The 27,982-nt window shown below is 36.7% G+C and overlaps 2 protein-coding genes and 1 long non-coding RNA gene across 13 annotated transcripts; 1 reads left to right on the top strand and 2 right to left on the bottom strand.

Moving 5' to 3' along the window:
• Positions 1 to 771: 771 nt before the first annotated feature.
• LOC143847027 (Translation initiation factor SUI1 family protein) lies at positions 772 to 8,097 on the bottom strand. 2 transcript variants are annotated; one of them, XM_077355682.1, is made up of 8 exons: positions 7,819 to 8,097; positions 7,532 to 7,615; positions 6,590 to 6,654; positions 3,597 to 3,632; positions 2,579 to 2,660; positions 2,385 to 2,452; positions 2,210 to 2,293; positions 772 to 1,129 (listed from the first exon to the last, which is right to left on the bottom strand). In XM_077355682.1, the coding sequence occupies exons 1-8, from the start codon at positions 7,964 to 7,966 to the stop codon at positions 1,073 to 1,075; spliced, it is 624 nt and encodes a 207-aa protein (XP_077211797.1). In that variant the 5' UTR covers positions 7,967 to 8,097; the 3' UTR covers positions 772 to 1,072. The 2 variants fall into 2 exon arrangements, with proteins under 2 accessions (XP_077211797.1, XP_077211798.1); XM_077355683.1 differs by lacking the exon at positions 3,597 to 3,632 and having other exon boundaries at positions 7,819 to 8,089.
• A 1,896-nt stretch (positions 8,098 to 9,993) lies between these two features.
• LOC143847024 (uncharacterized) lies at positions 9,994 to 20,237 on the bottom strand. 10 transcript variants are annotated; one of them, XR_013234916.1, is made up of 8 exons: positions 19,815 to 20,231; positions 18,892 to 19,399; positions 17,089 to 17,236; positions 13,929 to 14,016; positions 11,415 to 11,670; positions 11,011 to 11,145; positions 10,810 to 10,851; positions 9,994 to 10,295 (listed from the first exon to the last, which is right to left on the bottom strand). It is a non-coding gene; the product is annotated as an uncharacterized LOC143847024 (long non-coding RNA). The 10 variants fall into 10 exon arrangements; XR_013234908.1 differs by having other exon boundaries at positions 9,994 to 10,302; positions 19,815 to 20,229; XR_013234911.1 differs by lacking the exons at positions 9,994 to 10,295; positions 13,929 to 14,016 and adding exons at positions 14,795 to 14,880; positions 15,077 to 15,233 and having other exon boundaries at positions 10,310 to 10,851; positions 19,815 to 20,237.
• Positions 20,238 to 20,631: 394 nt separating this feature from the next.
• LOC143847023 (P-loop containing nucleoside triphosphate hydrolases superfamily protein) lies at positions 20,632 to 26,959 on the top strand. The gene is made up of 3 exons (XM_077355680.1): positions 20,632 to 22,055; positions 24,998 to 25,165; positions 25,754 to 26,959. The coding sequence occupies exons 1-3, from the start codon at positions 20,856 to 20,858 to the stop codon at positions 26,135 to 26,137; spliced, it is 1,752 nt and encodes a 583-aa protein (XP_077211795.1). The 5' UTR covers positions 20,632 to 20,855; the 3' UTR covers positions 26,138 to 26,959.
• The last annotated feature ends 1,023 nt before the right edge of the window (positions 26,960 to 27,982 follow it).

Here is a 27,982-nt window from a genome sequence, read left to right as displayed (position 1 = left end):
TCGTACAACATGGCTGGCCTCACAGCTGTCTTATAAAACTGTTCCTTCAACTTGGTAGGAATTTTATGGTCGCACAGAACCCCTGAGGCAGGCTTCCACTTCAACCAATCTGCTCTTATTCTATGGTTAACATCATCTTCAATCTCTCCTTATGTAGAATTGAACCAAGATAGCAAAAGATATCCCTCTTAGGTACCTCCCGTCCAGTAAGATTTACTACATCCTCGTCCCACCTCCTTACATTACTCAAGTTGCACTCCATATACGCTGTCTTAGTCCTACTCAATCTTCTCCATAACTCTAACTTAGCATTTACTCTTGCTTTGATTTCGTCTGTCATCTGCAAATAACATACACCACGCCATGCATGCAATAATTACCACATAAGCATAAGCATACATGCAATAATTACCCAGGAGACATCCAGAGAATTCAATGCTATATTGGCAATCAGATGGGGAATTTTGCCGGCGTGGTACCCAAATGCCAAGCAAATTCCCTTAGCATCCCGCTTCTGTGCAACCAAACACAACTGTTTCACAGCTATGACCTTTGGAACGGGGGGAAACCATTTTGAAAGAGTTGAATGTTCCAATATGACTACCAATAATTACTGACAACTACAACAAAAACGACTGCCCCAGAAAGCCCAGCGGCATATCCGTGGCATGCCAGCCGATAGTATACACTATGTTTACAATAATCTTGGATGTAAAGGGAAAATTTTTCCTTTCAATACATCAGAACAGATGATATACCTACATTTCAAAATTGTTTAAATTAGCTAGCTTTTTATTTGATTCCTCTCAGGCCTTGAACGGCATTATAAAACTTTAGACGAACTAAAAACTCACAAGGTCTGTACATATTCAATCCATATAACATTGCTTCCCAAGACAACAGATTTCATCCTTTTGGAATGTGGGAATTAATCTAGAGTGGCCCGTTTAATTAAAGCATGCTAACTAGGCAAAAAAAATGCCACCTGTCTGGAGGTAAAGGACACAAAATGCCCATTTTCTTAGCAAGGCAAAAGATCCAGGCATGGATATTTTCTTAGCAACGCCACCTATCAAGCTGCTGGAACTTTTTTCCCATCTTCAATAAAGTAAATTGCAGTTTCTGGCACCTGAAACACAAGAAGCAACAAAAACAGTCATTAGTCTCACGTCCAAAGCAAAACCACACAAACCCACAAATGTATGTAAAATCCCTATATTGATTCAAGGCATAAAATCACTGTTAGAGTCTGAAAGCTTGATTAGTTGTTCAGTCAACGCACGCAAAGAAAGTTTGTCATGTCTTTTTGGTTCTTAAACAATACCAAAAAGTAGGGAGAGTCAACAGGCCAGCTTCGGAACGAATCCAATCATGTCCTGGTAACGATCCACTAAGATACTAATCAGAGAAATACTCGGATCCTACGCCCCATGTTTAACCATCCAGAATCCAAAAGCAAAATAAAAAACTATTTTACTATAATTACAAAACTAAGCAACGTATGTTACTACCCAGTACAATACGTGAATATTAACATATGTGCTATTAAACATACTAGAATGCCCTTGTAATTTATACCAGACAGTTATAAAAGGTTATTAAAATTGTCTACAGTTTATATACTAAATCATACAAAACATCATGGAGCTTTTATGTAATTTTTCGGACATATCTGTTCGAATATGGATCTTTAATTTTTCCGATCTTGAAAATGGATCCATAAAAGGATAGATCCGTCAAATTAAAATTAGTCTCCAGTCCTTTCTAATCGGATACCGTCCATGTCCATTGACACCCCTACCAGAAAGGTATCCAAATTCCTCTGCTTCCAGGCTTAAAGGTTAATCATGGATCCATAAAATGATAGGATCCGTCAAATTAAAATTAGTGTCCAGTCCATTCTAATCAGATACCGTCCATGTCTATTGACACCCCTACCAGAAAGGTATCCAAATTCCTCTGCTTCCAGGCTTAAAGAGTAATCCTTTATAAGGGGTATTACAAAAAAAATTTCTGTTTTAAAAGATAACAAATTTTATTAATATGGCTGTAACCAGAGTATTTCATTTTATTAATATGAAATTCTGACTCATAATGTCCAACAGATGAACCCCAACAACAATGAATCAAAATAGACGACAACCCAAAGAAACATGTCAAACTAATTATATGACATGCAGAAGAAAGTAGATGGTTTAGAGTGAATTACATCAGGCCAGCTCTCTGTAATGAACTCCACAATATCATAGGATATGTCCCCTTGAACATCAATTTGCTCCTTCTCAGTTGGCCCCTAAACAAATTGTTCAGGAAAATATTATGCATAATAAATGACATGCTTACAGCTAACACATTTCATTTCATTACAACAAACTCCGGTGCACCTTAACAACAGATGCTCCAGTTGCAAACTTTTTCCCGAGCTTCTTTGAAGCATCACTCAGTTTAACACCTAAAACATTATTGCACATAATACGGAGTTAAAAATTGAATTCAGAAGTACAAAAAACATTAGCATCATCTGGAATAACTTTTGAATGAGCAAAGGAGAAACAGAGTCACATTATGCATTGCTCACCAAAGAGTTCCAGGCCTTTCACAATAGTGACACATTTGCGCTTATTTCGAGTAACCTTTTCAATTATAACTTCTTTCTTCTCCTACAGAGGAAATTGTTAATCAGCACCAAATTGATGGAACATTACTAAGTTGAATGCCATTCAAAAAATAAATTTAAAAACATTACTAAGTTGAATATGAATACCAGAGGTATTAATAACATACGTAGAAGAAAGAAGCAAAACAAAGAACATTCAACATTTCTGAAGCTAACAACAACAAAGGAAAGATCAATGTCATCCGAGAGAATAGGTCATCATCGGGATACATAAGCCTCATAATTTCATGTTGAAATTAGTGCCTAGATTCACATAAGTAATTAGATAGTATTCCATTAAGCATAGAGAACTATTCCTACACCTAGGACAGATGACTCCACGTTGTAAAGAATACACTTAGTGAATTCTAAACCTTTTGAGAACAGCAATACTAAAAAATCATTATTCGTGAACATGAATTTATCGGCTGTTCATGGGAAAAATTCTGTAAATCCAGAACATAGTAGTCAGACCCAAAGCCAAATGCATGAAACAGTGCAAGAAATGGATACAGGAAGCATCTCATTTTTCATTACATATGTTATAATAGTTGCTAGTTACCCGGATGCACAAAACCGGGCTGGGAAATGGGGAGACTTTAGGTACTTGTGAGGTCACAAAGTTTTCACAGTTACTATGATCTACCCGGGTGATGCACTCGATGATAATAAGAGACCAATGCTATTCAAGCGGCCATGACAATCAATAGCAGAATAAACAACCAATTAATCATTTGGAGAGAGAAAGAATGGTGAAAATCAGTTACAATCAATGTTCTGAAGTCTATTGTGATAAAAATGTAAAGACAATCAATGCAGCTGAGTTTTCTTTCTTTAGGATTGGTTTTTGTTTTAGTAAGTATAATTTGCCCTTCAAAAAACAACAAAGTCTAATTCAACTTGGGGTTGGGCCTGTGGGTCAATGGTTGAGGCTTTGTACCTCATCCTTGAGGTTGCAGGTTTGATCCCAGCTTACCTAGCCCAAAAAAAAAAGTCTAATTCAACAGAGCTAAATATGGAACAGATTTCACATATCTCACAAGGCATTTAACAACTGCTAACATAAAGAATAAAGAACTATTTCAACACCCTAGAGAGATGAATCATCATTATAAAGAATACATTTACGGAATTCTAAACCCTTTAAGAACTGCAATGCTAAAAAATCACTATTCGTAAACATCCGTGTATGGGTTTTTTTTTTTTTTTTTTTTTTTGAGCTGTTGATGTTAAAAATGCTGTTAATCAAGAACATAGTAGCCAGACCGAGAACCAAATGCAAGAAACAGTGCAAGAAATAGACGCAGGAAGCATCTCATTTTCATAACATATGTTATAGTAGTTGCTAGTTACCCAGATGCACAGAACGGGGCTGGGAAATGCAGAGACTTTAGGCATTTGTGAGGGCACACAGCTATCTTGCATGGATACGGGTATTGAGTGTCAGAATTTGACACCGGTACTGAGTGTCGGATTCGGATAACCTGGAAAATGGATACGGGTATTGAGTGTCACCAATATTTTAATTAATTCTAATTTTAATTCTTTTACATGATAGTCTGGTTATAACAGATAATATATTTGGAATTTTAGTAGGTTAAATAAATATAATGCTTTATTTTTTATTGGAATAGATAAAACTCAAAACATTTGACAACTGCAAATTTATTGCAGTAGTATTTAAAAAATAAGTAAAAAAATCTGGAAGTATTGTCTGACACGGGTTCGGCGCCCATTTAAAAGAATCCATTTCACACTAACTATGATCCAGACTGCCCAAGTGATGCACTCAATGATAGTAAGAGACCAAGGCTATTCAAGCGGCCCCGACAATTAATAGCAGAATAAACAACGAATTAATCAGTTGGAGCAAGAAAGAATGGTGAAAATAGGTTACACAGATTCTTCCTGAACCTGGGGTCCAAATGTGTGAATGAATAGACAGTTGACATATTCTTTCTGAACCCAAGGTGGGACTGTCAAAAGTCTTGACACTTTTTTCTTTTCTTTTCTTTTTTTCTTTTTTTGAACGGTCTCACTAACACAATCAAGCTCTCATCTTTTATGTTTCTGTAAAATTCACTTGTGATAAGCTCTCTCTCTCTCTCTCTCTCTCTCTCTCTCTCTCTCTCTCTCTCTCTCTCTCTCTCTCTAAAAAATCTCTCATAGCATTCCTTTAGCTTTACATTTTTCTTATTTGTCAACATATAGACGCTCAAGATTTTTTTATTTTTTATTTTTGAAAGATAAAGCTGAGGAATTTATTGCATAGAGAGACTCTACCTAGATAAACATCCCCCCAAAATTGGATACTCTCCGCATTTCACACCATGAATCTAATCCCTTCAATAAACTCATCTTTGACTTGATAAATAGATGCCCATGCTCTTGAGCCATGATCTGTACCTAATCTGTTGATTCCCCCGCGTCCCCTACCTACCCCATATTTGCTTTTGATCAGTTTCCTCCATAAAGCATGTTTCCCACTTTGAATCTCAATTACCATTTCCCAAGCAAGGTCTACTTTCCAATTGATTAAGTGAACTTTCTTAATGAGAGGGATGTCATTCCACACAAAAAAAATAAGAATCCACTCAATGAGATCAGCCACTTGAAGGGGAATCCTAAACATGGATAGGGAAAAGAAAAAATGTTGGGACAGTGACCAAGGATGCTTTTAATAATGTAAGTCTGCTTGGGGGAGAGAGGCACTTCCCTCGCCAACTCTCCAATTTTGACTATATCCACTCGAACACAGGGTGCCATGTTATGGGGATTACGGACACCATCTTTTAATGGAAGGCCAAGATACTTAATGGGTAGACTGGAGATCCCAAACCCAATAACCTCATCTATGGAGGAAACCATCTGCTCCTTTGTGTTGACCCCACAAACTAGAGATTTGTCTTCATTCATCTTCAGCCTCATTGGCTCTTTAATAAAAGCTATGAGGATGTTTATGATAATTTCCTGCGATTTGAAAGTAGAGAAAAGAACTATAGTGTCATCAGCATACTGGAGGGATTAATTCCTTCTACCCTACGCTTCCTTAGCTTGAAGCATCCACTACCTCGCTAACCTCCCTTAATGCATGCCGAAGTGATACATCTGCAGAGGAACATATCTATAAACCCTTATTAATCGGAAAATCTCCAGAGAAACCTACTACCTTTAGATATCCACCTGATTATGAACTAGATGTGACCTGCCATAAATAGAGGGCTGAAAACTGTGGATGACAATAACTTTAATCGTTAGAGCAATGCTAAAACATCAGCCTTGCTTGAGTCTTTGACCTCTAAGGACTAGAGAAAGCTAATCATGTCATGCCCACATAATCCCTGAGGACACCTCGAATTCCACGCAGTCCGGGATTATCAAAAAAAAATTATCAGCCTATGCTTTCAATGGAGCATCGGCTCTTCATTGAGGGAAGCATTTTTAGGTCCTTGATTCCTACTAGAGAATATTATTTAGAATGCGTGAAAGCGTAATAGATGCACTCTTAGAATTTAACAAATAACTTCATTGGTTTAGTTATAGAGCAATTGCTGGATGGAATTTTACATTTAGAAAGGTGTTGGCACAGGATTAAGAATACAAAAGGAAAAAAATAACACTTAGGAGACAGTATGTGGAGTGGTGATAAGAAAATAAAAAACAGAATCATAAATACATTCTCCTCGATTGATTGCAATCTATAACGTGAAATGACCATTAATTGCCCCAGCTAATGATTTATCCAACTACAAACATATTGACGTATGCAGACAGTATGAGGTGTGAACTTAAAAATAAATAAATAATAGAGTACGAGGCTAATATGAATTCAGACAGAGATAAAAAAATGTCTTCTAAAATCATATGAGAGGGCTATTATGTCAAAGAAATTGTTTATATCTTCTGTTGAACTAAGGATGCCTGGGCAGTTACCTTCTTCTTTATCTTCCCACCAGGGAGTCGTTTTACTTCTTCTTGCTTAGATGTGGATGTACCACCTGCGACAGAAAAATTAAAAAAGAAGAAGAGAGAAAGCAATAGCTAAGAGCAATAGATGGGCTTGGCACCATGTAGGTACATTATAAAGGGGAAGATATTACTACATCCACAATTTGATTATTGGTTGGCAAGTATAGTAGCCATATGTCACTTGAATACAAAAATCTGAACACACACCATATTGTGTATCATAAGAACAGTCACACCATTTGCCATAGAAACATGCATGAGGGTACAAAAGATGTGAGCGCTTAATAACCACAAGACATTTCTATCCACAATTTGAGTATTGGGAAGGACCTACTTAAGAGGGTTTCTTTGAATTTCTAGGGAGAGTTTAGTGTTACATGTAAGATGGTTGTTAGCTTTTAGCCTTTTAGCTACATGAAGTTGCATTTAATGAACCAATTCCTTAGCTGAATGCATTTTGTGACATCTAAGGTTAGTAACTTCAATTTCATGCTAAGGAAGTTGAGTTTAATGGCTCTACATGCACGTATAGAAAGTTTTTTTTTTTGGTAAGTAAGCTGGGGTTTGGCAGGGGACCCTACTGGTTTATTAGATAAAGAGAAAGATTTTACATTTGTGGGTACAAGACACCATCCCTAACTCTGAATACATGAACAAATGAGTGATGGAGATCCAAAAAACTAGGGATAGACAAAAACAAAACACTAAACCTAAGAGTTCAAACTGCTCAATACTCTTGAACTACATAATCGGCTAGTTTGATAAGAGCATGTTGCGAGATTGAACCATGTATAGAAAGTTGACTTACCTCTCTCACCAGTAAGAAGCTAAAATAGACAAAGAAATTTTTTTAAAAAAATGCGAATTTGAAAACCAATCCAAGCAAAGAAAACAAACGAAACCTACTGGAATGAGAGGCGCCATCACTGCCTGAAATTCCCAGCGATTGAAGCTGATCGGCACCCTTTGCAGCTTCCTTCTCATTCGCCTCTGAACATAAGAAAGAACCAAAAAAAAAATCCAAAAGATAAAATAAAAACCAAAGGCATTTGTTCAAATTGAGGCGATTAGGGTTTAAAAACCAAACGCATTCGTTCAAATAGAGGCGATTAGGGTTTAAAAAACAAAGGCTTTCGTTCAAATTGAGGCGATTAGGGTTTTGATTTACAGGGAATAGAAAAGGAAAAGATTACCTTTAACGAGATTAGGGTAGAGATCAGGTGCGTTTTCGATTAACCAGGGTTTGCATTTTTCGAAATCGGAACCGAATTCGCAGTACTCAGGAGGAAGACTGCAAATAGGGCAGTAGAGAACGCGAACGGGTTGGGGTTTTTCCGCCATTAATAATCGCTCTCTCTCTCTCTCTATTTTCTATCTCTTTAGCAGCGCCATTTCTTTTCTTAGATGGGGGAGATTCGGAGCGTGGCAAGAACAAACTTTTCAAAAACTTTAATCAAAGAGGAATGCTTTTACTTTACGTCTTTACCCTTACGTGGAGAACCTTGGCAAGTTGGCAAGTCGAGATTTTATAGTCCAGTATTTTTCATGGGATGATCCAATCCGTCCATTAGACGGGCCATAACGGAAATAGGTTGTAAACCCAAAATAATTTCCATAGGTTGATCCCAACCCTCTGATCTATTGATGTTTCTCTATAGATCGGAGGGATAGGATCGTCCTATGAAAATGACTTTTTCAGCACAACCTATTTATGTTGTGGGCTCATCAAAGAGTTTGGATGATCCTGAGGTGTAAGCCGTACGGTACATTTTGAAAAATACTGGACTACACCAGTTTACATAATATAAAAACTCATCACATCGCGTGTATAAAATTTTATATGAAGGAGAATTTATAGGATGAAGGGACCACCTATAAACACATACCCATCATCCCATCACTGATATTTGATCCAACAGCAGCTCACGGGAGTTGTCGTTGGATCAAATATAAAGGGTGGTACTTAACTTACCACCTTTATGTGTTTATAAGGCCTTTCATCGTATAATTTCTCTAATATTGAGTATGTCTAAGCCATCTTGGCAAAGGCCACTTCCGAGCTCACTTTTTCATGATTTGCTTCAATTAAATGAGTAGGACGAAATTTTGCCAGGATATGGTTGTTCTCCCGAGCATGGTTTTAAATTTCGGTTTCGGAAATAATTTAGGTGTTCACTGAAACTGAAATTTCGGTCGAAATTCGGTAGAAGCTCAAAAAATGTAGGGTTTTTTTTTCCCGAAATTCTGTAAAGAAATAAAAATTAGTATTTTATCGAAACTTCGACCAAAATTTCCCAAATTTCTGAAATTTCGACCGAAAATCTATAAAGAAATAAAAATTAGTATTTTATCAAAATTTCGACTTAAATTTCCCAAATTTCGAATGAATTTTTTATATTTCGGCAATTTCGATTTTCGTTGAAATTTAAAACCATGCTCCCAAGTACCCTATAATGTGGGCCCCACTATTTTTTCCGATACTATCCACGCCTTTTTTTTTTACTTGGGACAGCCACCTCTAGTATATCCATGACTGCAGACGGCCTAAATCCCTTGACATGGAAATGATTCAGTAGGCTCGGTTGCCACGTACACTGAAGGTCTATGAAATGGACTTTTTATGTCACTTTAATACAGCTTATTTTGTTACATTCATTTCATAAATAAGTGAAGAGGTTGAGAGAGGGAGATCTTCGTATGTTCATTAATATGGTCACGAAGTGATTGCATCTTCTCATATGCCATCGTCCTTTTCACATCCCCTCATCACAAAATTACAGATCACTGGCAACTCCAATTTAAAATTTCACAAGTGGGTTTTGATATCTCGCTATTAAACAGAAGAACCCCAAACCGGGTTTTATAATATGGTCTTGAAAGCAATTTCTTACATGGAGAGAGATACTCTATCCAAGTCGATTGGAAGGATTTATGCATCATCGGGCTTTCATCAATGCACTGCTTATTCCAATACTCTTATGTGCGAAACTTTTTGAAAGAGCATGCAGGTTGTGTTTTTTTTTTTAACAGGTAAGCCGGGGTTTGGCGGATACCCAAAAAGATGGCCTTGTATGCTTATTCTCTTCCTTACAAGGCCATTCAACTTTTGAAAGAAACTAGTAAGAAATGCACGTGCAAATGCACGTGCAACTAAGGTATTTTACGTGGTTTAGTATACCTACGAAGAGAAATATTTTTTCCTAGAAATTATCATTTAATTAAGCAATTAAAATAACAATTACTATATAAACTAATTCATGTGACTTAAGTACTTAGGGGGAAAGAAACCCCAATATTCAATGATGAGAATGTCGAACACCAAATAACAATAGAACTGAATTACAATAAACAAAACCTATAGAAGGGGAAAGAGAAGAAATCCCAATACTCAATCAAGAGAATGCCTGACACAGAATAGCAATAGAACTTAATTACAACAAACAAAACCTGTAGAACTAATCTTTAATTTAAGTGCCATCAAAGAGAAAGATTGCACAGAGAAGCTTCATTTCAATGAGATGAGAAAGTTGTGCATAAAAATAACATTATATCATACTATTATATCCAACTGCTGGTTATTTCTCCAAAAAGCAAAGAGAGTGGCGTTTTCAATGCCCTGGTAGAATCCCCTCGGACGAAGCTTCATTCGACTTTGTAAGTTACAGAGACTCTTTATTCTTGTAAAACAACATCAATAACAAAAGTAAATAAATAACAACAAGAAAACAAAAGAGTTAAACAGGTCCTGATTTGTGTTAACCCAAATTGTGGTCAAGTTTTTTCTTGCTATGTTTATATAGAACACTCATTCTTCCCTCATTTAAATTGCTGTTTGTGAAGTTGAGCATCTGTCCATGTAAATTAGGACCAAGATTATTCTTTTTGTCAAAAAGTTTGGGATCTATTATAATGTACAACATGGGGATAAATGATTCTTAAAGAAGGCAATAAAAATACACAAAAGAAAACTATCCATGTGGGGAAGGAATGGATGTATGATTATTAAATAAGGTGGGTTTGATTTAAGTACGAAAACGACATCAACATCTAATTAGTTTTTCTTTCGAACAGTTAAAGGGCAAATGACTCGAGCCTCCCCCATGAAATAGAATCTTTCCACCTTTAAAAACCATGCAATTTTGGTTAGACTTCTCATATGCAAGGTAAGTGTGAAGTATATTTACATTGCATAGTTCATCTTTGGTCTTTGGCGACATAATCCAAATCTGCAACAAGGAAGCATTAGAGTATCAGAAACAGAGCATGAAGTATTAGTCTCAGAAATAGAGCATGATGCATACTGGGCATCTATAGATGAGAAGTCGACATAAATCAAAGGAACTTTTCTCAACTACAATCTCTAGTTTAAGTATGGGCAATCTGACCTTGTACGCTACGTCTCGGGGGATGAAGCAATTGTAGTGCGTTTGGTATATAAAATTTCTATCTAAACAGGACCATTCTCATCATTCCCGACGGACAGAAGCTCTGATGTATGATGTAGACTCCTCTGAAGCATCCTACAAGTACACCGTAATATTGTTTGAGAGATGAATAGTATTATTCTTGAAGAAATGGTTCTCAGAAGGATGATACAATCATCAGCTCTGCTTTTCAAGCTCCCAACATGAATTCTAATTGTCTGTACAAAGTCCATCTCCGCCTCTTAAGAGAGAGTACTTTTATCCTTGTCCTTTTTTTTTTAATGGGAATAATTTTTTAACATTATACATGCATGGCCTCTATGAATAAATGGTAAACTATAGGTGTTACCAAAAGTAATTCCTACCGAAAAGATTCAAGGTGAATGTGTAAAGAACACCCAATTGGCATAGCAATGTGTTAGTGTTACAAATGGCACATGGCAGGATTCTTCAAAACCGAATTTACAAGCACATCTAGTAGTGCGGCTCAGTGCACGAGGCTCCCGCCATTGCGGGGTCTGGGGAGGGCTAGATGTACGCAGCCTTACCCCTACTTTGCAGAAAGGCTGTTTCCGTGACTCGAACCCGTGACCAACAGGTCACAATGGAGTGCAAGCACACCTAGAATATATAGAAAAATTGTCTCAGCTCTACATCGTAAACAAAGAATAGACATAGCATATCAATATGCAGTTAGCAACAAAAAAGATCAAAATCTCTATTGTTCCGGAATTTCAAAAGTCCAAAAACCATTTGATGTTTCTAAAGAGGAATGCATATACAAAGGAAGTTAATCTTCAACTCTACAACGAAAAAGTGCAAAATTGAGTTACATAAATCAAAATTGTTACTCTATGATTTATGATTATTGTTCTTTTATTGATAGAGGTAAGTCACCAAAATTTTACAACCCAAGAAATTGCAATCACAGCAAAATAGTCTATGGATCAAGAAATTGTATTTCTCAGAGGCCCAATATCCTTAGCCTCCGACCTCAGTCCTAGAAGATAGTGTGAATAGAACATAGAAAAGCAAAGGAATATATATATATATATATATATTTCAACCTCTCTTGTTTGTCTTTTTTAGTTTTCCTAAAAGGAGCTGTATTTCCCATAATTGAAATGGCAGCATAGGAGCAGAACTAGTAATTTCGAAAATATATAGGTAATCGCGCATGAAGCAATCATCACAATTTGCCAAGAGTAAAAACATTAAGACAAAACCACATCCCATTGTATTTTAGACTATATCCTCATTTAATTGCATTGCTTACTTTCATCGCATTGCATACACCGAAGATAAAAGCTGAAATTCACGAAGTTGTATCCTCAACACCCTTGAAATCCACGAATTGACCCAATCCATAAAAATATTAAATGCATACAGAATACATAAGCTGGAAAACAAGCATAGAATCACTGAGAACCAGTCATTTCCACACACCCATTAACACAAATTTCAGGAATTCATAACAACTTGAGGCATACTAAACTCAAGTATCATTTCACATCACAAAAATTACATTGATCCCTTGAAAATGAAAAGGCTAAATCAAAGCCAATCACTTAGACACATACCCATCAGTGCACAAAGACCATGACCCCATACAAAATTTATAGTATCTTCCATCGGATAAAAGTAGAATTTGAGTCAAAAAAGCAAATGGTTATCTTCAACACCCACGAAAATTAAATTCAAGAGGTGTCACCTGGCCTCATCGCTCTTGGAGCAAGCATTACTTCATGAAAAAGGATTGAGAAGAGCTTTTATAAAGAGATTTTATTTTGATAGAACTCATAAAAGAATCCAGCTTCAATGATAAACAACCAACCAATATATAACCTTAGTTCAAGTCAATGAATGTAAAAATTTCAGAGAAAAAACCATATACCTGCTGGGCCTTTTATGGATAGGCTAGACACTAAAATCCAACCAATTGGATGATTCTAAGTCTACTTTTGTGGTCCTTAAATAGACAGTTAAAAAGTAAAAAAAGGGAGGGGGAGCAATGAACTATTTTCTTTACAAAAAAATTCAACAAATCAAAAGATTAAGATAGTTTAATAGGAAAGACTTCTGTTCCATGGCTCATCGTTATCATAAACAAAGCCTAACAAATACATGGTTTTAATCATTGAACAAATGGCCCTCAATTTTAGTAAGCCTACTTTTGTGGTCCTTAAATGGACAGTTAAAAAGTAAAAAAGAAAAAGAAAAAAGGAACAACGATCTATAATCTTTGAAAAAATTTCAACAAATCGAAAGGTTAAGATACTTTAATGGGAAAGAAATTTGGTCCACGGCCCATTCCTATCATAACAAAGCCTAGCAAATATATGGTTTTAATCATTGAACAAATGGCCTTTGATTCTAGTTAAGCTTCCATGTACTTGGGCCCTGTACTTGGACCTTGTTTGCATTGTAGGAAAAATCATTTCTCGAGGAAAAAAATTTCCTAGGTTTTTTGTTTTTTTGTTTTTGCATAATTTAGAGGCAAATTTTAAATTTTAGGGAAGACATTATAAATTAAAGGGCCCTGCAAATAAAACTTGAACCTTGTTCGAACTACTTTTTCTTATTTTCTAATCAATGGAAAAACATGAAAGTTTGGGGAAAAAATTATGTTGCCTGTTACAGAAAATTCTTGCAATCCAAACATGGCCTAAATTCTTATTTGCTACCATTTGTTTCTTTATCTTCCTTACACATGCTCTATTATCAGAACATATTACTCTATTCAAAGATATTGTCACATGAATAAGATGGCAAGAAAATAGAATCTAAAATTCAATTTCACAATTCAAATACTAAATTTGGAGCGGAAAAACTATGTAACATTGCAAGTTTTGAAATGGATTTATCCTACTGTTACGTACCAATGCCTCTATGACTGCAATAGGTTGTAAAGCTTATTCAACTTTCTCTTTTCGGCCAGCAAAGTTGAAAGAAATCTCATAACCATCACTGGATAAGGTTTCACAAATGGTATAAAATCTTCAATTGCCAAAGTAAAACCCGATATTTTGAGTAACACAGCAGCAACTTCAATTGCCATAGTAAACCTTGTTCTATATAAGTATATATAGCATCCTGAGTATTACATAGAAATAAAAACCTAATTAAAAAGTGAAAAACAAAGTGAGAACTGCCATTACTTTTGAAACGAAATAATGGGAATTCACAATTCTTGGACCATAAACGGAACAGATAGAATAATTATCAGGGCGGGTTTAATTATCAAGATGAAAAACACATGTCATGTATGGTATATTAGATTGTCTAATGCAAAGAAGTGGGACAGAATACCAAGTTTACCACTGTTTTTTATGCACACAGAAGCATTGCAGGCAAATCGAAATTTAGTTTCATGATGAAATGTTATCAGCACTACTGTATCGATCTATAGAGGTTTAGGATCAACCCTCTAACATTCATATTGGAGGGTTAGGATCGACCTATGGAAATGATTTTTGGGGCACAACCTATTTAGGCTGTGGCACATCTAATGGACGTTTGACAAGACAGCATATGACCCCAAAAGAGAAACGGGGGAAAGATAGAGATGCAGAGAAGCATGAAAACAAACCCAGAAAAGAAAAAAGAGGAAAATGTTAAAAAAAATAAAAATACTGGACAGCGGGAGAAATACCCAGAGAATTTTTTTAAAAAAAACTTACAAAACATGTAAAACTCAGAAAAAAAAAACAAAAAAACAATAGGAAGATGGTGTTAAAAAAATTACCCAAAAAAATAATGGGAAATCCACCCGTGCTAATCAGAACTTCCTTGGGCATCGACCTAAAGAGAATGGCATGAGGTTTCTCATGCCTAAACAGTATCAATAGGATGATTCTATACATGAGGCTTGTCTGCCCATCAACCATCTTGCACATGTCTATCGGCAAAGGATGGCTATTAAAAAATGGTGCAAAAAACGAAGGAAAAAAAACAGAAACTGAAAGAGAGATGATATAAAAAGAAAGAAGGAAACTGAATAAATGGGAAAAAGAGGATCGAAAAGTACCTTATCCAAAAAGAGACTAATTCGAAGGTGGGGAACCTTGCATCTTCTTTAATGGCAGCTCCGTGCGATTTTTGTGAGGAATGAGACCAGCCAGGGTTTTGGAACTATGGGGCCGCTGAAAGGAAGGGACACGAATCCTGCAGATGGAAACGCGTGGCTGGGAAAGGAAAGGTAAAGATTACATGTGGCGGGATTATTACAGTTGCCTTGAGGGGCGTAATGACAAAAATGCCCAGGAAAATGGGACCGAATAGGAAGATTTACAAACCAAGGGTATGGAATTTAAAGAAAAGAAACATACGACTTTTCTTTGTTTTTTGCTTTTTAGAATAACATAAGAAGCAAGAAAAAAACCAACACGAAGATGACGAGTGGCCTGCGGAAAGTACAAGTGGCGGAAATGTTGCAAAGAACATTATAGAGAATGAAATGGCGAAAATGCCCTGAAGAAATTGGACATTGTAGGAAGATTTAGTCTAACAAGGGCATGGAATATTAACAAAAGACGCAGACGAACATTTAGGGGTTTTCCCTTTTAGTAGTAAAGGATTTATAAATGTAAAATGTAGCATGAACTCATTAATTCTCACAATATGACATTTCACATAAGAATAGCTCATTAATTCTAATATGGAAATGCTAAATTAACGCAGTGCTTCAAAAAGATTCTAAATAATGGGGATGGCAAATTGTTGAAAATCGAATTAATTTTTTCTGGGCTTTTGGGAGGATAAAACAAACAAAAGGGGTGAAAATACTGGAAAAGTGGTGGAGATATCATTTCACAAAGGATTATATCATCCCTCTGGATAATTATTAGCATGCCCCCAAAACCCACAAATGCAGTGAGGTAATAAAAACAACAGAAACTACACCTCGGAAACTTGATTAAGCATGCTTTCTAGGTGCTCTTATGCAAAGATGTGCAGATACAAAAAGGAAAGAAACCTCAAAAGTTTCCCTTGAAAATCTTGATAAGAGATGCTTTCCGCTTGCTTATATGCAAAGGAATCCAGTGAGCTCTTAAAACATTTAGAAATTGCAAAGGTTGTGGTAAAAAACATTGATTAAACATTTATTCCATTTGCTAGCATACAATGGACTGCAATGAGCTATGAAAAATAGAGAAACCACATAAATTGCACCAAAAGATCTTCATTAAAGATGGTTTTCAAGTGTTCATTCATCCCAATAAAACTAAGTTGAATTAAAAAGACAAGCTCAACATTTAAAACAAGGTTTTGTCGTGGTAAATGGCCTTTTCCAAACCACACCAATGAGAGCAATCCCCACAATCAATGAAACCAAAAAAGGAAAAAAGAATGAAGTTACTCTAAAGTTATTGCGAGCAAATAACCTGTACTAAGTTATTAAAAAGAAGAGAAGAAACATAAATCATACCCCCAAAGTTCAATTAAAGATGCTTTCCACGTGCTTTATGCAAAGGACTACAATAACCTATTTAAGGACATTTAAACAACTTAAACTCCAGCTTGGGTTTTCACCTCAAGATTTTGTTAGTTTTAACAACTTAAACCTGAAAATGACTTATAATTCTATGTTGTGCATTCCAAGTCAATTACGTCATAAAACCCATATGAAAGATAAAATATATTATTTTTGTTTCCTCATCTTTGAGGGTTGCCAACATTTAAACGAAACTTACAACCTTTTGTTAGAGTAGTGTAGATTTTCTCAAGTCACTGATCTTGATTCTGATTTCTCCCAATAAGGAAAAATATAAAACTAAGGACTGCATGAATGGAAATTCTCATAGCAGTGGTTTTGGCACAAATGAAGATGTAGGAGTGAAAGCATCAATTGGAATCAAAATACACGAGAAAACTTGAGCAATTCATAGGAGAACATATGAGAATCCCTTAAACAGATGTATGCATTAAAAGTAATGTGGGTTGGGCAAAATCCAATTTTCCAACCAGATAAAATAGCAGATGTTTTGTTGTGTGGACTAAAGCAACAGATTGCTAATCTGCTATACGAGTTGTTCGTACCGAGGGTTAGCTAGAATGGATCTTTCATATGCACTTATGATACCCAAGTGCTTTGTGGTAATGTTCTTGAACAAATCTTAACAATGAGGGTTGGGCCTGCAGCTCAATGGTTGAGGCTTTGTATCTCAACCTTGAGGTCGCAGCTTACCTACCAAAAAAATTCTTAACAATGAGCACTCAAGTATGGCAATTGGTAAGGAATTCAAGCTGAGTAAAAGATGAAAAAAACTTTCTAAACGAAGGAATATAGTGAGAAGAAAAGTTGAAGAGAAATGGGTACTTCATTTATAGCACATAAACAATACATATGGCATTACAAACACGGTAATAAAAGGCGAAACAATAATCAAGGTGCTGAAATTGTCCAAACTAAAGGTGTAAAATGCCCTATCCTTCAAAACCTAGTGTTCTAGGCTTCATTGAAAAGAGGAAAGGTAAAGAACTACAACATCCCAAATTTTTTTTTGAGCTGGTATGCAACTGTATGCATCATATGTAAAACACAGCAAATTTAGAGAAGTTTAACAGTAAAAATCATTTCAGAGTACTAATGGAACATGGTACTTGAAAAAATAAAGCCTGTACATGACTAAATTCACTTCTAATTCCATCTGCTTCTTCCTTCGTTGTATAAAGTGGCCCAGACACATGGAGTTTGAGAGGTCAATTTTTCTACCACTGACACTAGTAGAGTTTGAGAGAAGAGAAAAAAGCATCAACATATTGCTCATACTAAGGATATGAGTCATCCTCCGTAATGACATTTTAACATATGTATTTCTGCATCATTTTTAAAGGAGTTCAAATGGGAAAAGACCCTGAAGTGGATCGTTGGGGATAAATTTATGATTTTATGAGAAAGCAGCTGCAGTCAGAAACTTTTTCCAGATTAGCTTCCAAAATATATACAGCAATATATGTATCTACTGGTTGTGTGGTCTTCCATCCAACTCGAGGGAATTTAAACCTTGTCCGAGTTCAATTTTATGTTTTCTGCTCTTTTAGTATTTCTTCTTTCAAATTGCAAGGCATTGGAAGCAGGCGTAAAGCTACGAAAGTAACCATAGCTCATGAAGCACCCAATAATTCCTATTATCCACCACCGAAGTAGATTGGACAAAGTAATTCCACATAACAACTGACCAATATTTTTTCCAAGTGAAATTTATTGGTCTGCTGTTTAAACACGAAATTTAAACAGCACCGATAACTGAAGAAATACTTTCTAAAACAGTTAATAACTGAAGAAATAGTATGATCTACACAATGTCGCTATGACTATGCTTTAGAGTAAAATAAATGGATTAAAAGAACTCTATAGCATTAATGAAAGAATATTGAGAAATTTTATATCAAGCAAATTGTGCCAGACACAATTAATGAAAACACCACTAAAATGATCTTATTTAACTCCAACTTAGGAGGTGTAGGATCTTGATAGAAACTGGGGATGGGTCATCTAGTAAAAGAAGCTTGTTTTTTGAATAAGAGATGCAGAGGGAGACCATTTCTGCAAATCAAAAACCCTTATAGACGAATATATAGAACAATAATAATACACTCTTGCTAAAAAGTGATACTCACCATTTTCACAACCAAAAAACCAACATGTTAAATTAAGAGAACGCAGTAGAACCAATGTTGGGACAAAAGATAAAAAACTGAAATTGTTTCACCATTTCCCACAAAAACAAAGCCATTATCCAGAATTATTGATGCAAACGAAAAGATTAATCAATGCAGTATCTCATTGTGCATTTTCTAAATAAAAAAATTAGAAACAAAAAGCTATAGATAGGCTACCTTGCTTATCTATAATTGTCCATATCAGTTCTGCTAGCAGCAGTTGCAGACACCATTTCCCCAATTCCATCAAAATTCAATCCAATGTAAGCTGTGCCATAGTCTGGAAGATAGTGAAGATAGGTCACGAAAAGAGTCAAACCTTCCTTTAATCTAGCCAATGAATTTGGAAATCGTCAATAAAGCATGAACTAATCAATACCAAATACAAAAAAACATTGCAAACAGAGAGAAGTCTCAATGTTAAAGATGTGTGGGAAAAATTCCTATCATAGGAAGTTTGCCATTGGAAAAAAACAACATGACAGGTTAAAGAAAAAAAAAAAACTTCAAAGCACATGACAGGTTAAAGAAACAAGAACAACACATAATATTCAATGCCAAGGAAAGAGGAATTGATATCCAAACTTCATAACTGCATTTGCATGGCTTCAATTGCTGATCAGTGAAGTCCATCTCTTCAGTACATAGAGGGCAAGTTCTTTCCCCAGCCTCACTCATAGTTGCCCTACGAAACAGAAGAAAAAAAAAATGAAAAAAATTCTAATAAGATATTAAAAAGCATTTTTTGCTAATAATAAAAATATGGTTTATAAGTAGCGAAATGGGTTTTGCAGGAATCATTTTAAGAACAATACAATAAAAAGAAGAGAGACACTCCAAATCTTAAAAATGCACTAAATCACCCAAGAGTTGCCAGTTTAAATCCAAACCTACTTCACAAAATCCAAGCCAAACCCTAGAAACCCTAATTCAATTGGCAAAAAAAATAAAAAATCTCATATCAACAACATTACAGAGAAATGCTACAAACTCGTAAAGCAACATCGAACCCAAGAAACAGAAAACTGCAACAAAGAATCAACGATGAAGATGGCCAAGAATCAAGAAATGAAACATGAAGAAGGAAAGAAAAGAAATACCTTGGGTTTTTCTCATCGAAGAGACATGGGGCTTGGGTTTCAAGCACTGCACAGATAAAAGAGGTTTTCTGTTAAACAGCCGCATGTACTGCAAAAGTGGGACGCGTGTTCGGTTGAAGGAGAAACCAAATTAGGAAAAACACAAAAGACACCCAATTGAGGACGCGTGGCATGAGAAAGGAGATGTCGATTACAAGTGGCGGGATTTTTGCATGTACCAAAGAAGAATTGAAATGGCCAAAATGCCCCGAAGAAATTGGATGCAGCAGGAAGACATAAGAGAACAGGGGTAGGGAATTATGGCAAAAGTTGGTTGACGAACTTTCAGTGGTTTACGCTTTTAGAATAGTAAGGATTCTACAGCAGAATTCGGTTCTCTTCATGCATGTGTGATTCTCCACCCAACAAGTTGTTGCAAGGATGACAACTTTCATCCATGGGCAATGGATTTTCTTCCTTCAGATCTTCACAACTACTTCTGAATCTGATTCAATCCACAGGTTTTTGACCAAGTGTTGTAGTGCCAATAGAAGGCCTTAGCGTATAGCACCGAGCTATAGTGCATAGTGCATAGATGTCTTCCCTTTTGGCATTAATAGAGAACATGAATGTTGCATTTCCACGAGAATCTCACATGATATCACTTATCACTATATTATTCTGTGTTAGAGATGCATCAGTGTTGAGCTTGAAAGGACCTTAGTCATGTTTGCTTCATTTGCATGTTCTTCTTAGTTCTATTTCTTTCTGGGTGTCTTTGGTCATTTATCTTCAAATGAACCGACCTGCTTCCAATATCATTGAGAACTTGTCTTAACAAGTTTTCTTCTAATTTCAGTTTGTATCCCGTGGGCCCATTAATAAAATGAAGGGTTGGTGTGGGGCCAAACGCAAGTGGGTCCCATCATTTTTCATTGTAACCCCCAAAATTAGTAACTACACGGACCATTTCAATTCATCCAAGAGACACTTCCAGCTCCCAAACGCAAATAAGAAGAAGAAGAAGAAGAAGAAGAAGAAGAGGAGGAGAGGAGGAAAAAAATGCTACTGTTTCGAAAGATATCTCCTTCAAGACTCAAGCATATCATTCCCCTCTTCTTCACACACTCATTTACACCACCCGCAACACTCTTCTCCCCTCTCCACGATTTCTCACTAAAACCCTACCAAAACCCTACTCCCAAATCCCTCCAAAACTTCTCTTCCTCCTCTGCTCAAACCAAACCCTCTCCCAACTTTCGAAGCGATGGAGATCACGACGAAAACTCTGCAGATCTCATCGTCTGCCCCGGCTGCGGCGTCTATATGCAAAATTCCGATCCCAAAATCCCAGGTTTCTTCATCAAACCCTCACAAAAAGACCCCAATTACCATGCCCTAATCGACCGAAACCCTATTGCTGAAGAATCCGAAATCTCAAATTATCTCAAAACAGGAGAACTCCAAGAACTCGATCCCTCCCCAAACCCTAACCCTAATCCTAATTTCACCAAAAAACCAATCGTATGCACTCGCTGCCATTCTCTACGCCATTATGGTAAAGTGAAAGATCCCACCGTTGAAAATCTGCTCCCGGATTTCGATTTCGACCACACGATCGGCCGGAAATTGGTGACAGCGTCCGGGACTCGATCGGTTGTTTTGATGGTGGTTGATGCTGCGGATTTTGATGGGTCTTTCCCTAAAAAAGTCGCCAAATTGGTTTCAAACACAATCGACGAGAATTCCGCGGCGTGGAAGGAGGGGAAGCCCGGGAACGTCCCGCGAGTAGTCCTTGTGGTGACGAAAATCGATCTGTTACCTCAGTCTATCTCGCCTACGAGATTGGAGCATTGGGTCAGGCAGCGGGCCCGCGAGGGAGGGGCGAATAAGCTGACTAGTGTTCATATGGTGAGCGCGATTAGAGATTGGGGATTGAAGAATTTGGTTGATGATGTGCAGGAGCTTGCTGGGTTGAGAGGGAATGTGTGGGCAATTGGGGCTCAGAATGCGGGGAAATCGACTTTGATTAATTCAATGGGGAAGTATGTTGGTGGGAAGGTTATTCATTTGACTGAAGCCCCAGTGCCTGGGACGACGTTGGGGATTATTAGGGTTGAGGGTGTACTAAAAGGGCAGGTGAAATTGTTTGATACTCCTGGGATTTTGCATCCTTATCAGATTTCGACTAGGTTGACGAGGGATGAGCAGAAATTGGTGCATATAAGCAAGGAAGTTAAACCAAGGACTTACAGGATTAAGGTTAAATTGCTCTCCTATGGTTCTTGCTATTTTAGTTTTTGAATTTGATATTAACTTCTGTGTTCTTTTTCATTTTGGAAACTATTGGAAATGATATGATGTTTTATTTGGACGCCTGCGTTGATACTTTAATGCTTGATTTGTCTGTTCAAAATGTTAAGTTTGTATGCTTGCAATGGCATGGATGCAATGCTCTATGAGTTAAATTGTAAATGATGAAAGCAGCATGAAACACAATATTCAAATTATATGTCTCAATGAAGTGACTTTTTGATTTCATGATAATTTGATCTGTTCCATGCACCTTATATTTCACTGTTCGATTCCTGCTCATATGGTTGTTCTTTGCTATTTTTTTTTTCCTTCAGAAATTGATGTGTCTAAGTTCATCCACTGAGATTTGGCTATTAACAGACTCTCCTGCAAGTCTGCTCTAATATCAGTTTTAAACTTTTAATACAGACAAAACATTCCAGCCAAGCCACATTCAACCAATTAGAAGCAATATCAAACTAATCAAAGTTAAAAAAATCAATCGAGTAGTAAAAATAAAAATGCTCATCAATTTCTTCGATCTAATTGCTAATTTGATCTTATTTAAAACCATCAAACACAATAATAAACAATAACAAGAGAACTTGCTGATGTCACACTGTAAGAGTCTTGTAGGTTGTAGCGTCACATAGCAATATATTTGAATATCATGCTCAAAGAAAAGGAAAACCCATAATCCTTAATGAACTGGGGATTCAGCATTGGGGATTCATGAGAAACACGTCACTTAAATAAATATAATAAAAAATTCATGAATTTTACCCCTTTGAAAGACTTGAAGAAGAAAACACACTTTATGTCTAACTTAATTGAATTAAAAGAAAACCCAAATTTGCGTCTATTTGATGAAGACTTCTGTAAAAACTCTGAAATATCCTTGAAAAAATGGGAACCCTTAAGACACATTTTTTGTTATCTTATCTTATTGTGCATGAACACTTGTTTTTTAAATGTCGGTTCCGGTATGGGCTTTGGTCTTTGTGGAAGTCTATGGAAGTCCATGAATATATATTTTTTGAATGACCTGGAAGTCCATGAATATCTTGTAAAAATTATGAAAGTTTATAGAAGTCCATACCCCTAAGACGCATTATCTTTTCTACTCGTGGTTGAACACACGGTTTAAAATGTCGGTTTCAGTATGGACTTTGGTCTTTGTGGAAGTTGATGGAAGCCCATGAAAATCTTATAAAAATTATGGAAGTTTATAGAAGTCCATGGAAACTATAAAAATTTAAGATGAAATTTCAAGAAATGCTAGAATAAGCACAAATACACACCAAGAAACCATCACATAAGCAAGACGACCATATATAATGGTTTATCATGATCAAACATCTAGTGTGTGCATATCTGGAACAGTGAGTTTCATTCTAAATATAGATATTTTTCATATTTTAAAAAGTTACAAGTAGACCCCTTGTGGTTTCAATTTGTGTAAGTTAGACCCCCTCAGTTGACGGTTCATCCACAGATTGAAGGGTGAGGATGATCCTATGGAGCTGATTTTTTGGGCACACCCTATCTATGTCAGGGCCCATAAAATGAACGCTTTGGATCATCCAAACAATACGGGCCCACTGTGTTTTTGGTGGTGTTTGGATTCGGGTATGGGGTTTGGAGGGGTGTATGGGGTCTTCATTAGCATTGATAGTGTTTCAAAAGAGGGGGCCTACCTTATACAAATTGAAACCACAGGGGGTCTAAGTGTATTTTTCCCTATTTTTTAACTTAATCATCAGAGTAATGGAATTACTATAATATTTCCTAGATATATGGGTTTTTTAGTTATGTGGGTTCACTCCTAGAAATCAAATTTCAGAATTCAGCCCCCACGAAAATGACACATGTCGGTCAAAATTGACATATACTGTGCATGTTTAAAATCATATTGAACATGGTGGATGCTCTCGTGTCACCTTTGGTGGATATCTTATAGAACCAACCAATTGTAGAAATTGCTTTATGCTTCACCATCTCTCGTACGTTGATGCCAATTGGGCCATTAACTCAACAAACAAACTACTGAAAAGAATTCCTTAGTGAAGCTATCCTACATGGTTTGTCGCCACACAACATGCCAGTCACTCCATGACCTATAGCATGTTGTAAACTTGTAATTGCCAAGGAGGGATGCAAATATTACAGTTTCTCTACTCCTCATTTGCTGACAGGTCACCGGGGCATTGGTTACAGTGGCTTACACCATAGATCTATGCCATCACTGAATGTGATCCCAATAAATGATGCCAGATGGCATTTGACAAGTGGCTGGTCATTCTAAATGTTGTAGAGCGTAAAGGAATATTGTTGTGATCCAAATTTTAGATACATTGTAAAGCTACGGAATTGCTTTACAGTTCCCTATACGTCAAGTAATTTAGTGAAGTAGGAGGCTTTAACGTGAAGGACTATGTCACGACATTCCAGTCGAACTCTCCCAGTGTTCTAGGAAGGATTTTTTACATATAGATTTACTAGGCCTGCCATGGGGTTTTCAAAATGTTTCTGGTTCGGGGTGAGAAACCACCATGGTCCTGTAGTTATGTTCTATGTTCCTGAACCTTCTTCCTTCCTGAGAATTTGATTGCATTATTTCTTGTGAATGTGTTAACTTCCTACTTATCCTGGTTATTTAGGGAAGGACTGGATTACTTTTGTTCATTGGGTTGTAATGGTATATAATTAGGTCTTTACAGGTATGCAAAGAATGTTTTTTTTTTTTTTAAAGATGAGGTATGCAAAGAATGTGAATGCATCTCTCTCTCTCTCTCTCTCTCTCTCTCTCAATTTTGCATCAGAGAATAGTATGTGGCAGGACAGAACGGAGGTCTTTTGACGTAATATATTGTGGTTGGGCTCATGTATGTGTTATGCGGTAATGGCAGGCGGGTTATTCAGTTCATATCGCTGGACTAGTTAGGCTGGATGTTGAGAAATCATCAGTAGACTCTATTTATCTCACAGTCTGGGCATCTCCTTATCTTCCACTCCATATGGGTAAAACGGAAAATGCATCCATGATGCTGGAAGCCCATTTTGGTCGTCAGTTGCAGGTACCTATTTACTATACTGAACCTACTGCAATTCATATTACATTGCTCTCCAACATCTTTATTCTTTTTCTTTCATCTTTTGATGCTCTGTTAACATCTATAACCATTAATTTGCATCACAATCATCAGAATATCTATATACTATATAGCAGAAGAGAAAAGAAGAGAATTTTTTGAAAATTCTATGAGAATTACACATCACTTTTTTTAACTTTTTTTAACAAATGCACCCATTCAACCCACATATTTTCAATCCTACCCCCTCTATGCTTTTTAACAAAGGCACCCATTAAAGCCACATAATTTCAATCTTACGCCCCTCCTTTATGGTTTTTTAATAAAAAATCTATAGGGTGATCTTAACCATCCGATTTAAGAGGAATTATGGAAACCTCTATAGATTGGAGGGGTAGGATCAGCCTACGGAAATGATTTTTGGGGACAACCTATTTATGTTGTGTTCCATCACATGGACGGTTTGGATCAACCTATGACGTGGTCCGTACAGTTCTTTGTTGGGCCGTGCATCGCACGGGGTTGTTTACTAGTATATATATATATAATGTGATAGTTTAATCATCATTGCAGCCACCTATTGGTGAGAAACGAGTTGCAGAGCTTGGGGAATGGGTGAGGAGGGAATTTAATGTCTGTGGGAACCGTTGGGATGTGAGCTCTATGGATGTGGCTGTTGCTGGTCTTGGTTGGTTTGCCATAGGACTGAAGGGAGAGACAGTTTTAGGAGTTTGGTCGTATGACGGGGTGGACATTACACTGCGTAATTCTTTGATCCCTTATAAAGCACCTGTATTTGAAGAAACAGGGTTTACAGTTTCAAAGATTGTTTCCAAAGCTGATAGTGCTTCAAACAAGGTCCATCAACACAAAAAGGACAAGAAAAAAAGTGAAGTTGAAGAAAGACTTTTTACTGCTGCATCAACATTTACATTCAACACAGATACTGGTGCTTGATAACTGGCTTCTAGGGTAGAGATAGTTTCAACCTTTGTAAAAGAAGGTTGTTTTTACTGGGGGTGAATGTATCCTGAGAGGGGGCGAATTTGATGATGGTCTTCTCTGTTTTGACTAATGAGAACTCACATGAAGGTGATATTGACAACAGGATGAATACAAAATTCAAGGAAATCCCAGATCCCAAGGGTGTCTGCATACAGATCCAGATATTGTTAGCACTGAAGAAAAGCGTTGATTTGGGTTTGTTGCAGAGGATATTTGGCGCTTAAGAGGCACACATATTTCAGCACATTGTAATCAGCCATAACAAAGCTCGTCTCTAATGGCGCTGAAGAGTTTTGTTACAAGATCCAACTTTTATGGTCAGATTAGTTAGTGCAATTCAGGCCCATTATAGGTGCAATTTATGTGTGAATGCAATCTAGAAACCCATTCTAGTTTGCAATTTACACAGAAATTGCTCCCAGTATGCAGTTGGATTGCCTGACCCTTAAATATTTGGTTCTTTATTGCATTACTTAGGAAAGAAAAAACGTAGTTGGGGGCAGTTTTGATATCTATATGACCCTTAGATACTTAGTTCTTTGTTGTATTACTTAACAAAGATAAAAACTTATTTGAGGGGGGAGATTTGATATGTGTATCTTCTTTCAATAATTGTAATGCTGGTACTTATTCTCCACCTGCACAGCCAAGTGTAAGATCATCTTGATTCTCTTCCATCTTTACCAGCTTGGACATCCTTGTGGGGTTCTACCATCTATATTTCTCGAAGAGGATCTTGTCAGTCTGTTTCTGCTACTGATGATACTTTAGCTTCATCGTTGATTGTGTAGGTTGATTTGAGTGCCATAGATCACACATGGTTGGTAATTTTGTCTCACTTACTCTGTATTTCTCTTCCACAATTCTTCTATTAAGACAGAATATGGTGCAGAGTGGCAGGAACAAAAAGGAAATTTATTTGTTTTGTTTTTTTTTTTGCCAAGGGCATGTTTGACAACCATGAAAAATTTATTCCATGGAATCTTTGTAGGGCCAGTTGAAATAGATCGAAGGTGGGAGAGGGAGAGAGAGAGAGAGAGAGAGAGAGAGAGAGAGAGCATGGAAAATCGACAATCTTTGAAAAACGGTGAAAAAAACACTATAAACTCACTCAGATTTATCCCTCAGAAATAGTTTTTTGATGAGGGCACTCCTCACTTTATTAAAAGTATGGTATGGCCCGCACCATGGGATGATCCAAACCATACATTAGATGGGCCACGGCCCAAATTGAGGCCTCTCAGATGAACGGTTTGGATCAACCAAATGTATTATAATGAGGTCGCGTCCTACTAAAGCAATCATCAAATCCAAAAAAACAAACGAAAACTAATTAATTCAGTGGTCCCACGGATCACCGTCCATTTTCTCTTCTTGTGGTGGCCTTTCTACTTTCGGCGGCTGATGAGTTGCCACGGTGGCGGCTGTCATGTTTTCAATGCTTTACCTTCTACTTACTTTACAATTATTAAGAAAATGAAATCCTAAAAAATCACTATAAAGATCTTAGAATAAAAGAAAAACAGAAAAAAGGCCCCCCTTAGGATTATGCGCCCCCACAATTCACCTTAACAGTGGGGCGCATAATCCTACAGTGGGGGCGAAAAAATCATCTTCCACAAAAGAAAAGGATTTTGGAGAGAAAGACATGTGGGAGGTCAGCAGGTCCAATAAGAGTCGTCCAGTCGAAACATATATCTAAGCTCACCGTAGATTATACAGAACAAATACTATCCAGCCAAAAATATACGGAGAAAATACGAATTTCTCTGAGCAGCTCTCCTTTTTTTTATTCTT

The sequence above is a fragment of the Tasmannia lanceolata genome, unplaced genomic scaffold (genome assembly GCF_043159265.1).
Source record: "Tasmannia lanceolata isolate RefF3 unplaced genomic scaffold, GAP_Taslan_0.1 ptg000015l, whole genome shotgun sequence".
Taxonomy (NCBI): Eukaryota; Viridiplantae; Streptophyta; class Magnoliopsida; order Canellales; family Winteraceae; genus Tasmannia; species Tasmannia lanceolata.
This window is presented reverse-complemented; position numbering and strand designations above follow the sequence as displayed.